A 17,490-nucleotide genomic window follows, 5' to 3' on the forward strand; every position below is an offset into this window, starting at 1 on the left:
TTAAAGACGTATGAATTTCTCTGCTCCTTAATAACATTGACTAGCACAATACAGCTAGCTATCGCTAACACAGCACCTTCTCTAACCTAACAGGATAAGCTTTTTTTTAAACAATACCTGTAACTACAGCGAGCAAAAGTGATCAGAAAGTATCTTAGGATCCCGTCCGGTTTGTTTGTTAGCGCTTTAAATTTACATCCAGATTTCTGTTGTTTAAAGTGATGAAAAATTGAATTGAACTGAATTGAATCGGAGTTCATACTTTGTTATCATGCTGTTGTCATCGCTAGTCGTAACAAGTTAGTATTTTAACGTGTGTTAAGCCGACTCTTCTTACTAGATACTAGCTAGTTAGCGACTAATTAATTCATTCTCGTTTCAACTAATGCATCAACTAGCAGGGAACAGACAGCCGGGCCGAAACTCACATAAAATTCTTGCATCTGTTTTGGCCCGCTCTGGGTTCCTCTTTCTCAGCTCCAGACAGATTAAAAGTTTGAAGATGATTGCTACTTCTTTATGATCTTCATGACGTTAGTTTAGATTTATATATTTATATTTCTGCCCTGACGTCTTCCTGATACATGAAACTTCACACCAACCACCAAATAGTTGTAGATCTATTTTAAAAATCATGTCACCACCTGGTGGAGCCCTAAGCGACGGATTTAAACCAATTTATATCAAGAAATGTCCTTGTGAAATGCAGCTCCAGGATTTGATCCTGAGATTTGGATGCTGACTATACGGAATTTGTATGTCTGTGTGGGTTCCTCCGGGTTCTCTGGTTTCCTCCTATCTCTAAAACACATGGATGAGTGTATAATAGACTGGAGTCTCATCCTGAGGGTATCCCAGACTCAGACTGATGTCTCAGACGGAGAGTATTCCAGACTCACAACGCACACCCAGCGTTCCTGGGATACACTCCAGAATCCGGATCCACTGCATCTCTGCTCAGGATGAATTTAAAACCTACTGCAATGACATTTATGATTTATAATGAATTTCTTCTTGATTTTTATATCAGGGAGGACATTGTGATGTTCTTCCTCAATCCCAGCGCTCATCTCGGAAGTGGATATCAGATGTGATTCGAAGAAAGACGAAAAGCCTGGGATTACTCTCCTACACATCAGGGCTAGGAAAACACTGATGGAATTGTGGTGCATCAATCACGGCTGGACTAAACCTCTCAGAAACTGTGAAATCCGCTGGAAAACAGGGCCAGGCTGAGTGGGCGGGGTTCACACTCACAAGAGGCGTGTGTTTGTGACTAGTGGGCGGGTTTATTAGGGTGCAGTCACGCCATAAAAAGAGGTCGTGCCTGAAAACAGAGCCACACACAGACACACACTGTCACACGTCATCACACACACACACATACACACGCGCTGTTTTAGTGTTCCGCTCCTCGGTCAACGTGCGTTATGAAGCGCGTGCCTGGATAACAACCGGTGTGGTGGCTTTTTCTCTTTTTTTTTTTCGTTTTGGTGGTGAAAGTGACATTTCCGAGTTTTTTTCTTCTTCTTGTTCTTCCTCGAGTTGAATTGGATTTTACTTTATAATGATTTTGGATATGCGCAAACGGGATGAAGAGAAGTCCTTTCCTGCCCGCCGAAGTAAAATAAAATAGGGTTTCATTTACAGCGGACTTAATCCTCTCGTTCCCTATGAAGAAGTCAAAAGTAAGTCGTGCAATGCGTTTGCTTTTTACTTGTGACTGTATTGCTTGCTTGTTTGTTTGTTTATTATTATGCAATGAGTATTTATTATTATGTGTACTATGCAATGCGTACGGGTGTATAAACTTCAAGATACTTTTGAGTGGCTTCAATTAGATTTAATTGATGAGTAAATTGTTCTGCCAATTTGTGTTGCTTTAGACTTTTTTATTTATTTTTTTTGTTTTTCATTCATTTTGCACGAACTCTCCAGCCTATGTTTTTTAAGCATCAGTTATATATATATATATATATATATATATATATATCGTTTAATTCGAGAAAATTGTCACGCGTTATTGCACGTGCAGTACGCGCTTACAGCAAGCATTAGGCACGTGAACTTAATCGCTACATTAATCGACTTTTTTTTTTAATTTGTATCCAGATTTATTTGCATGAATAAATTCACACAAGCTGAATCACACAGATTCACACACATCTGCATATAATCTGCATGCGCCTCAGCAGCAATCTGAGGATGAATCTGTGCTTTCAGACACATCTCAGGTGATTCAGAGCCACTACATGAGCTGCTAGCTTTCACTCATCCAGTAGCACATCATTAATTTTCTTCAGGTCGTTAATTCAGCCATGACTTTCCGTTTCTTTCTTTCGTTCTTTCTTCATTACTTTTTTTTTTATTTGCTCGACTCCGAGAAAACAGAAACATGTGTTGCTGTTGCTTTTATGGAGTTGAAAAAACAGACCCTCTCGGGGTTAAAAGAAAAAAATGGATCAAAAATGTGGAAGCATTGTGCGTTGTTTGTGTGTGTGTGTGTGTGTGTGTGTGCGTGCAATCATAATGCGTTTTGTTTGTTGCCTTGATAATGTCCTCTGAGAAAAGCTGGAACTTCTCGCACATACATTTTTTTATTGAATGCAATTATTAATGTTGCAAGGTTTAAAAGATCCCAGCGGGTGTCATGGGACGAGTTTTATCATGTTAAATGTTGATTTACTGCCAGCCCGTGGCACATAAACAGTTTTACAGGTTCCGTAGCATCAGCCTGAATTTTCCAAGCGAGTCATTAAGTATTGTTTAGAAGAGAAAGAGAGGTGGGGGGGGTCATATATTGCTCAAGGGCTTGTCAGGATCTGGTGTGAGATAAGGCATACGGCTTCTGCACCGAAACCTGCATCTCGTCCTTTTGATGTATGCGTACAGCATGTTTCAGGATGATCAGAGACAGTAATGCAGGGTTTTACACACCACCACAGCTCGCGGAGAGCGGTGCTGTTGTCCTGCTGCGGTTTGCCCCACCCCCCGGAGCCAGAGGCAGGAAGGCACGACGAGCCTGGCACGAAGTCATGGGTCTATCATGCAAATCAAATTCAAACGCACCACATTTTTTAAGCACTTCTTGTGCACTTAATGTCTTTTCACCGCCAACAGCATTACGCAAGTAATTAAAGAGGCTTTGAGGAGGTTTAAGAGGGCTGTAGCTACATCTCGGTGGAAGCCCGAGCTCGAGGCTGGATCAAGTGAAATCTGTAAAACATCACAGTAAATAATACGAAAGTTTCTAAGCGGTAATGTGAAAGTCAGAAAGATCTGAGCTCCACATAAAACACACACACAAAGAAAGAAAAAAACTTCATCCACACAGCTGCTGTTTGGCTTCTGATGTATTTATGTATTTTGACACACATTTACTCATCTATATATATATATATATATATAGAGAGAGAGAGAGAGAGAGAGAGAGAGAGCGAGAGAGAGAGAGAGAGAGGGAGAGAGAGAGAGATATGAATGAATGAACTGAAAATGCAAGAAATTATTATTTTAATTTGCATTCATTAAACTTGTTTTAATCCTGTCTACTGCCACCTTAAGTCTGATCACACATTGCAATAAACAATAAACAATAAACAATGCTAAATTGTTTACAAAAAACAATAATAAGCTTTCAATCTGACTCATAGGCTCTATATATAAGATAGAGAGAGGATTGTTTAGACTATGGATCCCACCCATCCTGATTACGCCTGTCATTATGTTGTAGAGATTAGGATCCTTTCTTTGCAGGCAGCATCCCATTCCTGAATTTCCTTTTATCGCCTTCTGGACATTCTGATCGGCTGATTAATCTTTGACCCCCGGCCATAGAAAAAAACAAACAAATAAATAAATAAATAAACGGGGAGTTATACATTAATCCGTGAAGCATTAAAAAAAAACCCGTGTGAAAGCTGTGGTCATTTTTCCGCGCTCAGGAGTGTGTTTACTCTGCGCTTTAATGGCTCTTATTCAGAGTGATAACGTGCTTCAGCAGGAGAAAAATAGCTTACGAGAAGGAAAAACTTGGATGCATGCGTCTGGTTTTACCGGACAAACATGACAAGGCATTCGGCTACGGGGGTCAACACACACACACACACACACACACACACGTCTCAGGCATACGAGATGTCAAATACAGATACACTCTACTAATCGCTACATGTTTGAACGCAGGCACGCGGAAGCTCGCGACTTCTGGCTAATAGGGAGCGCGTGAAAGTTTTTTTAACGCGTTATTTCCTCTTCATAAGTCACTAGTGCGCATTATTATTATTATTATTATTATTATTATTATTATTATTATTATTATTGAGAGGATGATTAACCTACTTCAGTGGCCTGAGGTTGTTGTTTGTTTGTTTATTCTCTTATGTCCTCCCATGCTGACTGGATATGAAACGGATATGAAATATTGTCTTATTTGTATAGATTAGAAAAATCAGATTTTGCACTTAAACAGCTCAGAAAAAACCCCAAAAACCTGACTGCAAAAACAGCGCCTCGCGCTCCGGTTCAGGAGAACTTAAAGCGGCGTGGCCTTCCGTGGTTCCTGTCATTGTTTCTTTTTCTTTTTTTTCTTTTATTTTCTTCCAAAGTCCACGTGATTCAGCAATCATGCTAAACTGGCCAGAGTCCAAGCAGGTCACAGTCTTTCAGAGACATCAGAACCGGGGGGCTGATGGTTCATAAGGTTTAAACTTTTGTCTTAATCATTGTCCATGTTTGTCCAAAAATTGACTTTACATGTAGCGCCTCTGGCCATAGCTAGTTACACCAAACAGCTTGTAAATGCTGGAATTTCTTTCTTTTCTTTTTTTTTCACAGCTAGTTTTCTTTAATACGTCTTTTGTTTTTCCTCACGCACAGCCTGATCTCTGCAAAATCCCTTCCAGTCCAGGCCTAATCCTGGACATAAACCTTCAGAATATTGAACTAACAAATCAATCATCACTTTCTCATTCTTTTCTTTTTCTTCAAAAAGCAGATTTACAAACGTATGAAAATACGCAGTGAGTAAGATTTCTCCATGTGTTTGCTATTCTGTAGCCTCGGGCAACGCAGTTCTGTTTCAGATCAAGCTGTGAAACAATCAACCTGATCCCAGATCTGTGTCAAGGAAAAATATGGACCACTAGGAGGTGTGGCTTGCGTAAAAGGGGCGGGGCGACACAACGAAATTAATATATCGCGTTTATTTTTCACGATACATGAGAGACGATATGTTTCACCATGGCTCACAAATGACCAGAAAAAACTGTATTGTGTCTGTTTTTTTGTTTGTTTTAATGATACTCGATGATGATGATGATGATGATGATGATGATGATGCTTTCTTTACGGCTTTTGGCAGACGCACTTAAACTAATCATAGGAGAAATGCCAGGCAGCTACGTACGGTTTTAAGAGCAAGTCAGATTGAAATGATAGAACAATAAGGAATAAGTTGCAGAGATCTCTACAATATCTCAGAAATGTATCAGCATATTGTATCACGATATCGATATGACATACGATATCACACGCTCAGCTCTGATCATTTTCAATGAACAGTTCAGGGTTAAGGTGAAGCCACTACCCGGGTTTAAACTCATGGCCTTCTGATCAGATCCATATGTGTGTATTTTTATAGTTTACATGTTTAATTTCATTCACACACACACACACACACACACACGCCTTTAGACTCAGGGAGGAAACCAGAGAACCCGGAGGAAACCCCTGAAGCATCAGTAGACGATGCAAACTCCAGACACACCGGGTGGAGGGAATCGAACCCCCAACCCTGGAGGTGCAAGGCAAACATGCTAAAATACTATGTATTTTTTTAATTAATTAATCAATTATTTGTTATTAAATGCATCTTTTCTTTATTTTAAGTTCAAAATGTCTTCAATTGATTTTTAAAAAATTAATTAATTAAATGAAAGATATATCTCAGTGTCTCAGAAATGTATCGACATACGAATCACGCTATGGTTTCATCGTCCAGCTCTAGTCGACGCTGGGATTTGATGGCTTGTATCTTGAACTAATTTCCGAACTAATCTCGCCCTCGGCCATTGTCCCTCTTGCGGCTCTTTTCTCGTCGGCTCTTTTCTCATGAAAGAGAACAAAAAGTTACAGGGTCCGTTATTGTTACTTTACTGTTACATGAGTCAGTCAGATGATGAATGCGATGTGTGTGTGTGTATATGTGTGTGTGTGTGTATGTGTGTGTGTGTGTGTGTGTGTGACTGCACAGCAGATGGAAAGGCTGCCCCACCTTAGCATTTTACACAACCACACACAGACACACACACACACCCCTAGCTGCTAAAAAGCCTCTAAAGACCAACATTAGCTTGTTTTTTTGGGTTTTTTTGTTGTTGTTGTTGTTGTTTTTATGACACCAGCCCCATTCCTCAGATATACGTCCTGACAGATGTTTGTTACCCATGTGGTTCTGCTTGCTGTGAGTTTCAGTACCACTATAATGTTTAGTGCTTAACACATTGTAAAGTTCAAAAGCTTGTTATACAACAGAAAGCCTTTTCTTGTCTCAATTTGGATATTGACGTTTATTTCCACGCTGTACTCCTGTAAATTCCTCCTAGTTACCCAGAATGCCTTAAGACACAGTGTAACTATGGAATAAAATGCCTCACAAAGTTGATTGTTATTGTTTTTATTTTTCGTCTCCTGAAGTCTTTTACTTTCCTCTTCACAGCAGTTTTTTTTTGTTTTTAGCACAATACCTTTTATCCATTTAGAGCTACATTTAAAGTCTACTAACACAATGTGATTTATTCCTTTTACACTACAACATTTTTCAGTGTTTACAAATTCTAAGGGTTTCTTTTTGTGTTTCTTTTTCATATTATGTTATATAACATATTATGTATTTCTTTTTATCCATTTATAGCTATGTTTAATGTTGTGGAACATCCCAGATAAAAGTTATCTCCCTTTTCTTACTTCGAACCGTTATAAACAGTCTTTCCTTGGGTGGTGATTAAAATAAATAAATAAATAAATAAATAAATTCATTAATTCCTTAAAAACTGCAGCTCATCACTTTCCCACCACTGATAAATATTTTCTCTAATAACTAATATTTTACTGATAATTTTGCTGTCTGTACAAAATAAGAGCTTGATTTATTTATTTATTTATTTATTTATATGTTATGATTTTTTTTTTAAATATCCATCCACAGTAGAAGTACAGGCTGTTACTATGGAAACGATACTATATTAATATAAGCCTGTGAGCTAGTGTTGTACAAAATTCTTTACCACTTTTCTGAGCAATCAGAATCCAGAATGCAACAGCGCCCCCGGTGTATAGTAGACTGGTTCCATATTTATTTATTTATTTTTATTTTTATTTTATTTTTAATGAAATCCACACAAATTTATCTGGTGTCCTGAAGGAAGATTCTTATGAGGGTGAAGTGAGAGAGAGAGAGAGAGAGAGAGAGAGCGCTCTCAGGATACGCGATACCGCCGTCTTTGCCATCTCTTATTCGGTTAGAGTGAAGCCCTTTAAGTGCATCTGAAAGGAAACAGACAGACTGAGTGCAATTTGAGGCAGTAAATTGAATTTAGGAACTTTTTGAGTGGATCTCTGTCTGTATTGGAGGCTGAAGCGATTACCACTTGATGACTTTTCCGGTTACTGGTGATGGTTACTCTCTGTTCTCCTGGCCCGGTTACTTCCTAAAAAGGTTTCATAAACCTATTTCTCCACCACAACATTTTACACAATATGTGGGAAGTCGAGTAAAATATTTATTTGACTTGTGGATCGCTGTGTGATAACAGATCTGCCCTCGAGAAGCTACACGCTAGCTGGTGCGTGCATGTGATGCAATGCGAACAATTTCATTCTCAAAAGTATTTCTTCAACACAGCAGATGTAACACATGTAGATACACTCCCAAACTGCCAAAAAAAAAAAAATCCCTAGAAAATTGTTTCAAGATTTTTCTTTATTTAAAGACTTAAAAAGGTCTTTAATAATTTTTATTAAACTAACTTTAAATATTTCATTTTAATTTCATGTTAAAATGAGAAACATTATAAACGTTAACATTTTACAATTGTACACATTAAATCCAAACATCAGCTGCTTCTAGTCAGTTTGTATTGTTTAATCCAATAAGTAATAACAAAAAAATAACAAGTAATAATACCAATAATAATAATATCATGATAAATGATTCAGAATTGATGAATGAACTTAAAAGTAACTTTTATGCATCTGTGATGTTATTATGACATCATTTTACTATTTTTTTAAGATCTTTTTCTTTTTTTAACAATTTTTTGTAATGTTTTAAATAGCAATTACAGAAATAAATATATAGATTTTTCGGCACTTTTTATTTCCTCTTTTTTATATCTTTTATTTTATTTATTTAAAAATCTCTTTTTTTTAATGAATAAAACGAATTTATGAATATTTTTAGATAGAAATCATTAAAATGCCTATTTTTGTAAGCAGGATATGGATATGGTGGTGAAGATCTGAGACACGTGATGTCCATCCCCTCATCCTTCCTTCTTCTGCTCGGTTGCAGCAGATCGTTTTTTTTCCCACACTGAAGTATTAACGAGAAAAAGAAAAAGGGCAGAAGTTCTATGACTAATGGAAGCTGTAGCTGTCGCTGGCGCTCTGTTGTTCCTCAGCCTGATGATGTGGATGAGATTAGAGGCTGAATGGCGCTTTGTTGCTGCTGAATTCAGAGCCTTGTGTCTGGACGGCTCACTGGATTACAGAAGCGTAAAAAGCATCAAAGCGACAGCTGTGCGTGAATTCGTGACAGTTATCTGGTCCAGGTATCTCAGGGATGGACGGAAAGCTAAACTCGTCTTTATCTCCGTCCACATCGAGTTACTTATGGGGTTTTTTAAAGGTTATGAACTGCTGGAAATTAGCATGGGGTTTGTTTCTCTTCTGTCTCACATTCCTCATTAGCATCCTTGTTCTGTTTTTTCACTCATGCTGTGGATTCAACCTGCACATTTACCTTTCCAGCACGTTCCCTCGAGGTGGCGGCGTAATCCCCACGTGCACGTTACTCCAAACGAACCAAACGTGACGAGCCGTGAAGAGACGAGCAGGTCTGAACTAGCGCACCGTTATTCTAGCGGGTTATAAAAATTCATTCGGAAGTAAAAAGTTCTGAGGGAAGAAAAAAGAAAAAGAAAAAGGCTTTCCCACCCTCAGGAGCTAGCCACATGCTAATTTACATACCAGCTTTAATGTTCCTGCCAGGTTTCATTCCCACCATCAGGAACTAGCCACACGCTAATTTTCTTACTAGCTTTCATGTTGCTAATACAAATGTATTCATTTCTGACCATCAGGAACTAGCCACACGCTAATTTTCTTACTAGCTTTCATGTTGCTAATACAAATGTATTCATTTCTGACCATCAGGAACTAGCCACATGCTAATTTACATACTAGCTTTCATGTTGCTAACATGCTTCCTTCCCACCATCAGGAACTAGCCACATTCTAGTTTACATACTAGCGTTCATGTTGCTAATACAAATGTATTATTAGCATTATTAGCAAATGTATGTATATATATATATATATATATATATATATATATATATATATATATATATATATATATATAAAATAAAGTATATCTATTTACTTATCTTTCACATTGCTAACACGTGTTTATATCCCTCCACATGCCACATGCTGGTTTACATACCAGCTTTAATGTTGCTACTAGGTTTCTTTCCCACCATCAGGAGCTAGCCACACGCTAATTTACATATTAGCTTTCATGTTGCTCACACTAATGTGTTTATTTCTGACCATCAGGAACTAGCCACATGCAAATTTACATACCAGCTTTAAAGTTGCTGCCAGGTTTCATTCCCACCATCAGGAACTAGCCACACGCTAATTTTCTTACTAGCTTTCATGTTGCTAATACAAATGTATTCATTTCTGACCATCAGGAACAAGCCACATGCTAATTTACATACTAGCTTTCATGTACTGTGTGTTTCAGCATGTTGCCCCGAGGCTTCAGTGACTGAGAAAAAAAAACACAGGAAAACCTTCCAGTCTCATCAGGATATGCTAAGCTAACTGATAGATAGTTATGCTAACTGTGCTGAGCTGTTTAGATTTTGTGGAAAACTTTCCCGAAATATTTTACAGTGTCACAATCCGTTACATTACATTACAGTGCGTAGTAAATGAACACTGAAAAGGCAGTAATTTCCACTTAAAATTCCAAATAAATCACAATTTTGTGATCCACACTCCCTCAGAGACTTCACATCATGTATCATGATATCAGTATTATATTGGCAAATAAATAGCATCATACCGCATTAGCTTGTTAGCTTGTTTAAGCTATGTTCTAGACGTGCCTGATTCTGGCACTTTAAACTACAGTAATATTTTCAGAAGTCGTTCTCTTGCTTGCTAACATTCCACAGAGGCGCTAACCCCAAAGTTACATAATGGCTCTGTTCGAATGATAGAGGGACCTGAAGAAAGTTTTCAGGGCTGAGTGAAGTACAATCAGATCTGATCTCAGCAAACAGGGCAACTTTAAATGTCCAAAAACTAAATTAGATTAGCCTACATTAGATTAGACTAGACTAGTTTACATTAGATTAGTCTAGGTTAGACTTGATTAGTTTATACTAGGTTAGCCTAGATTAGATTGAATTAGACTAGACTAGTTTAGATTTGTTTGGACTAGATTAGATAAGACTAGATTAGATGATTTTGTACTAGGTTATACTAGGTTAAATTAGATTAGACTTGACTAGTTTAAATTAGTTAAGACTAGATTCGATTCATTTATACTAGACTAGATTACAAGACACAAGATTAGATTGAACTAGATTACATTCAATTAGATTAGACTAGATTAGACTAGACAAATTTAGATTAGTTTAGAATAGGTTAGACTAGATTAAACTAGATTGGATTAAATTAGACTAGACTAGTTTCGATTAGTTTAGACTAGATGAAACTAGATTAGATTAAATTAGACTAGACTAGTTTAGATTAGTTTAGACTAGATTATTTTATACTAGGTTAGACTAGATTAAATTAAATTAGATTAGATTAAATTAGATTAGACTAGACTAGTTTAGATTAGTTTAGACTAGATTAGATTGGATTAAACTAAATTAGTTTAGATTGGTTTATTTTAGATTAGTTTATACTATGCTGGATTAGACTAGATTAGATTAGATTAGATTAGATTAGATTAGATTAGATTAGATGATGCCAGCAGAGATGGGGTGCAGAATCTTATTAGTTATGATGTTGTAGCTTTAATGATGTGAAAAATAAGACGATATTTTCTTTCTTTTGATGGGAAGAATCGAAATTGTTAGAAAGTCATAGATCAGATATGACAAAAGAAAAAAGAGATCAGGTCTGTAACACGCTGTTAGATCTGTTACACTGTTTACGATGTTGGAGTTCTACAGAGCCTAAAGGTTTCATTATTTCCCCGATGGTCTGTTTTTATCCCCCCTCCTTTTTGGGTGTTCCTTTTTTTCCGTAGCTATTAAAAATATCAGGGTTTTCTTTTATGCGTCAGAAATCCTGCGCTGTTGTTTTACTTGCGTTTTATTTGCAAATCTATACACAATATTTTCAAATGTGTGTCACAGAAATATCTTTTAGTATCGTGATTGGATATTTTGATCAGATTGCCCCGCCCCTATTTTCTACAGATAAGGATTACTCTATAATTTTTCATTTAGAATCAGAATTTATTTAAATATAAAAAAAAATGTTCCCTATTTTTGTAGTGTGATCGAAGGGTTGATCAGTTTCTTAATATCAAATAAAATAAAAAAATACTATTAATAATATAATAATGAATAATATATTATTAATATTAAAAAAATATTCATAAACTATTTACAAATGTGTGTGTATATATATATATATAATTAAAGAAATTAACCTACGTTCTAGGCTTGCCAAAGTTCTAGGAACATATTGTTTCACTTTCAAGGTCAGGTTTGTTTTCAGTTTGGAAAAGAATCGCTTAATTTGGAACATGTTTGAAAGCAAACAGCTGTCAGTTTAATTCCCTGAAGTTTGGAAAGCTGTTCACGGACCACACGCGATTCCACGTGTCAGCTGTATTTAAGTTCTTCTATCATCAGCGAGATGAAATATTACTCATCAGGTACGATCTTGTTTCCTGGAGCTGCTTCCAGTCTGGAGGAGTGTCCATTATTTCAGTTTCACTGCTCCGCCTCTTCTCCTCCTCACACCTCGTCCATCTGTCTGTCAGCTTTTTGATGAAAGTGCTTGGCCTCCTCGCGGATTTATGGCTGTAGTTACGGAAAACGTAACGCAGACCCTCGTGTCCGAGTCCAAGCCGTCTGATCCTCACGCTCCTGTCTGTCTTCACGTCACTGATAATCAGATCACTAAAAGCCAGGCTCTTTATTTATCTCAAGATCTTTTGGCTTATGGAAAAGACCTGAGTCATGTGCTGAGAGAGGGAGAGAGAGAGAGGGAGAGAGAGAGTGAGAGAGAGAGAGGGAGAGAGAGGGAGAGAGAGAGGGAGAGAGAGAGTGAGAGAGAGAGCGAGAGAGAGAGAGCGAGAGAGAGAGAGCGAGAGAGAGAGAGAGAGAGCGAGAGAGAGAAATGCAGATGCAGAGCTGGAGTTGTGATCCTTTAGGGAGTATCAGATAACATTCTGCTCTCAGAACAGTGAGTACAGCAACAAAAAAAGTATTAAAAATGAAAACATAGGAAAAATAAATCTGTTTATTGTGAACGCTTTCTTTTTTTCTTTTTATTCTCCCTGTCTGTCTGTCTTGCTTTCTCTTTTTCTCTCTCTCTCTGTCTCTTCTCCTTCTCTGATTTTCTCTCTCTTTGTCTATCTCTCTCTGTTTTTCTCTCTCTCTGTCTGTCTCACTCATTATCTCTCTGTCTGTCTGTCTGTCTCTCTCTCTCTCTCTCTCTCTCTCTCTCTCTCGCTCTCTCTATCTGTTTTTTTCCTCTTAACTCTTGACAGATTTATAGTTTATAGTGAAGCCCAGTGCTGCTTGAGGATGAAGAGTTCAGTAAAGTAGCAGGGGCTTGTGAGGTCTACAGCAGCGTGAACTCAAAGCTGATGATGATGATGGCAGGAAGTGGAACTGCTCTCTGTAGCACATGCCATAAAAAATATTATTTACTATCATTATTTTGGGTTCATTTCATATTTTTTTAAAAGAATTCGGTAGCTAAAGCAGCTTGATGCAGTTTACTGAGATGTTCTCACTAGGTTTTGATCACTGGCCATCACTGACCTTTTCCTTTTGCTTTGTTCACTGTGAATTTTCAGGTTAATGTTCTAGTCTGGGATTAACGACCTCATTAAAGAAATAGACATTGAATTTGGTTGTGTTCCTAATTGTATATTTATATATGTATGCACTACGCTGTTGTGTTCACTCTCTGAGAACTCCAAGAAGATGAAGAAGTAGAAGAAGAAGAAGACAATGAGGAGGTAGAAGAAGATTAGGAAGAAAAGAAAGAAGAAGAAAATGAGGAAGAAGAAGAAAAAGACGAGGAAGAAGATGAAGAAAAAGAGAAAGAAGAAGAAGGAAGGAATGAAGAAGACGAAGAAGAAGAAAGCGAGAAAGAAAATGAAAAAGAAAATGAGAAAGAAGAAAAAGAAGAAAAAGAAGAAGAAGGAACAAGGAGATGAGGAAGAAGAAGAAGATGAAGAAAAAGAGAAAGAAGAAGAATATGTGGAAGAAGAAGATGAAGATTCATCATCTTCATTATTCAACCGAGAAAAAAAAACAAGTGTAAACATTGGACACTTTATGCACTCAACACTCGCACAACTTTGCTTTCATAGCAGAAGGGGGCGGGGCTAACAGGTGCTCACACTGGATGAGAAAACATTTTCAAGATGGCCGACCCACTCCGTCTTACAAACGTCTTAATTAAGCCTAATTAAGCCTCCGGTGTTACGTGCGTTTGATTGGCGTCATTCGTCGTTGACCAGGAAACGGCTTGTACTTCCTGTTAGTAAAAAACCCTTGGTGTTCCGTGTGAGACGATACGACCATTTGTAAACTAGACCCTAGAGTATATAGTGCATAGTGCAAGTGTGTAGTGTGTAATATGCCATTTGGGACGCAGCTAATGCTGCACTTCCAAGGTCTGTTCAGTTTAGTGGTTTTGTAATAACATACAAATTGTACAAGACAGTGGTGAGACCGGCCATGCTGTATGGTTTAGAGGCGATGTCACTTAGGAAGAGACAGGAGTCAGAGCTGGAGGTAGCAGAGCTGAAGATGTTGAGGTTCTCTTTGGGAGTGACACGGTTGGACATGATTAGGAACGAGTACATCAGAGGGACAGCTCATGTTGGACGTTTGGGGGACAAAGTTAGGGAGGACAGATTAAGATGGTTTGGACATGTCCAGAGGAGGGAGAGTGAGTATATTGGTAGGAGAATGTTGGACATGGAGCTGCCAGGCAGGAGGAAAAGAGGAAGACCAAAGAGGAGGTATATTGGTGTAATAAATGAGGATATGATATGATATGATATGATATGATATGATATGATATGATATGATATGATATGATATGATATGATATGAACTCATTCGCTCTGAAGCCGGATCGTCAGGCTTTACACAAACGTGTAGCGAAATTTGTCTTGATTAAATGAAATCAGTTTCAAAACGCGATATTTAAATTAACATTAATTGCATTAATTAACATTAATTGCTTATAATCGCTTTTAACGACAGGACAAAGAAATGAAAATAAAAAGATTGATATGAAAATAAACAATGTTTGTTTAAGAGATACGCGCGTACAGAAGGTCAGCTCTGCCGTGTCCTTATTCACCCTCGGTGTCTGCTTTACTTTTGTTTATTTTAGATCGAACAGATAGATCATCAGTCACGTCCTGCATTTTTTCTTTTCGGATGACAATCTCTCACGGATTATCAGGCCGAACGAGCTGGCTGAAATAACAACATGCTCACGATTTTGTATAGATGGATGTTTCGTAACCGTTCATGTGGATCTGGTGTTATTGTGTCGGTTATGCGGGAGTTTCGTTTCACGGTAAATCAATAAAGCCCGCATTGTGCGTTACAGCGGACGCAGACGGGCATGTCTGGATATCAGATATTGATTTTGGGGCAAACTGTTTAAGTGTGATTTGTTTGTTAAAATGTGATTTGGTTGTTTGTTTAAGTGTGATTTATTTAAGAATATTTTGCTTAAGTGTGATTTCATTGTTTCATGTAATTTGTTTGTTTAAGTGTGATTTGGTTGTTTAAGTGTGATTTGGTTGTTTGTTTAAGTGTGATTTGGTTGTTTGTTTAAGTGTGATTTGGTTGTTTGTTTAAGTGTGATTTGTTTAAGTATAATTAGTTTAAGTGTGATTTGTGTAAGTATAATTTGTTTAAGTGTGATTTCGTTTAATTGTGATTTTGTAAAAGTGTTTTTTAGGTAAAATTTGTGTAAGTGTGATTTCGTTTAAGTGTGATTTTGTAAAAGTGTTTTTAGTATAATTTGTTTGTGTGATTTGTTTAAGTATTTGCTTACGTGTGATTTGTTTGTCTGTTTGTTTGTTTGTTTAAATATGATTTGTTTAGTGTGATTTGTTTGTTTAAATGTAATTTGGTTGTTTGTTTGTTTGTTTAAGTGTGATTTGTTTAAGAATATTTTATTTAAGTGTGATTTGATTGTTTAATGTGATTTGTTTAAGTGTGATTTGTTTAAGTGTGATTTGTTTAGTATAATTTGTTTAAATGTGATTTGTTTGTTTAGTGTGATTTGTTTGTTGAAGTGTGATTTGTTTGTTGAAGTGTGATTTATTTGTTTGTTTGTTTGTTTGTTTGTTTAAGAGTGATTTGTTTAGTGTGATTTGTTTGTTGAAGTGTGATTTGTTTGTTTGTTTAAGAGTGATTTGTTTAGTGTGATTTGTTTGTTTAGTGTGAGTTGTTTGTTGAAGTGTGATTTGTTTGTTTGTTTGTTTGTTTAAGTGTGATTTGTTTAGTATAATTTGTTTAAATGTGATTTGTTTGTTTAGTGTGATTTGTTTGTTGAAGTGTGATTTGTTTGTTTGTTTGTTTGTTTGTTTAAGAGTGATTTGTTTAGTGTGATTTGTTTGTTGAAGTGTGATTTGTTTGTTTGTTTAAGAGTGATTTGTTTAGTGTGATTTGTTTGTTTAGTGTGATTTGTTTGTTTAAGAGTGATTTGTTTAGTGTGATTTGTTTGTTTAGTGTGATTTGTTTGTTTAGTGTGATTTGTTTGTTTAGTGTGATTTGTTTGTTTAAGAGTGATTTGTTTAGTGTGATTTGTTTGTTTAGTGTGATTTGTTTGTTTAGTGTGATTTGTTTGTTTAGTGTGATTTGTTTGTTTAGTGTGATTTGTTTGTTTAAGAGTGATTTGTTTAGTGTGATTTGTTTGTTTAGTGTGATTTGTTTGTTTAAGAGTGATTTGTTTAGTGTGATTTGTTTGTTTAGTGTGATTTGTTTGTTTAGTGTGATTTGTTTGTTTAAGAGTGATTTGTTTAGTGTGATTTGTTTGTTTAAGAGTGATTTGTTTAAGTATAATTTATTTAAGTGTGATTTGATTGTTTACTGTGATTTGTTTAAGTATAATTTATTTAAGTGTGATTTGATTGTTTACTGTGATTTGTTTGTTTGTTTGTTTGTTTGTTTGTTTAAGAGTGATTTGTTTAAGTATAATTTGTTTGTTTGCTTAAATGTGATTTGTTGTGACTTCGTTCCTGGTTCACTGATTAAAATCAACTCAGAAATGATCTTAAGATTAAGATTTAATGACTTCATTAGATTTAAAGATTTAATTAAATAACAAGCTGCAGTGGCAGATATGTGAAATTCCAGCTTTCCACAAAAATGTTTTTATGTATGTAACGGAAATTTCAGCATGTAGGTACCATTTTTGTCTAAAAATCTCATCCTGTTTGTCTTTTTTTCCCAGATTTGGATACGTACCTGTGTCCATTTGTTGCTTTACATCACGGTTGCTGCCTATTCCAGTGAAATCGGAAATCCCATAACAGATGACATCAAGAAAATTTCATTGTTGGTAAGCATTAAAAAGCTTCTGATCGCAGGGGAAGATTGTGTTCTGTTTCCCAGCCCCTTCCTATTGTCTGCTCATGACAGCTCGTCTTTTGTTTTTTGTTTTTTTTGGTGGTATTTTGTGTTTTGCATCAAAACCGGGAGCTTGTGACAGACAGGAAGCTGATGGAGAAACAAAAGCAGCATTCAATCCCAAACTTCAGTGGAGTTTTTAAGAGAATAATAAACTGGAAAGTTTAAAAGTCTTTTAAAAGTGAAATTGTGACCTTTATTAATTTATTTTTCAATAAGATTTGCAGTCAGCTTTACGCTCACAGCAACGTAGCTATACACACGAGTTTCGGAATTTCATTCATCCTAAATATTTTACGATTGAAACAAACAAATCTAATCGAGTCCTTGAATA

At 36.5% G+C, this 17,490-nt stretch overlaps 1 protein-coding gene across 1 annotated transcript in view; it reads left to right on the plus strand.

Moving 5' to 3' along the window:
- Positions 1–1,331: 1,331 nt before the first annotated feature.
- The window catches only part of kitlga (kit ligand a), a 29,234-nt gene continuing 13,075 nt past the window's right edge, over positions 1,332–17,490 (plus strand). The window contains exons 1-2 of the mRNA XM_058397545.1: positions 1,332–1,688; positions 16,981–17,088. Of these exons, the coding sequence (XP_058253528.1) occupies positions 1,674–1,688; positions 16,981–17,088 (123 nt within the window). The 5' untranslated portion in view covers positions 1,332–1,673. The remainder of the gene's footprint in view (positions 1,689–16,980; positions 17,089–17,490) is intronic.

Source organism: Hemibagrus wyckioides, linkage group LG08 (genome assembly GCF_019097595.1).
Source record: "Hemibagrus wyckioides isolate EC202008001 linkage group LG08, SWU_Hwy_1.0, whole genome shotgun sequence".
Taxonomy (NCBI): domain Eukaryota; kingdom Metazoa; phylum Chordata; class Actinopteri; order Siluriformes; family Bagridae; genus Hemibagrus; species Hemibagrus wyckioides.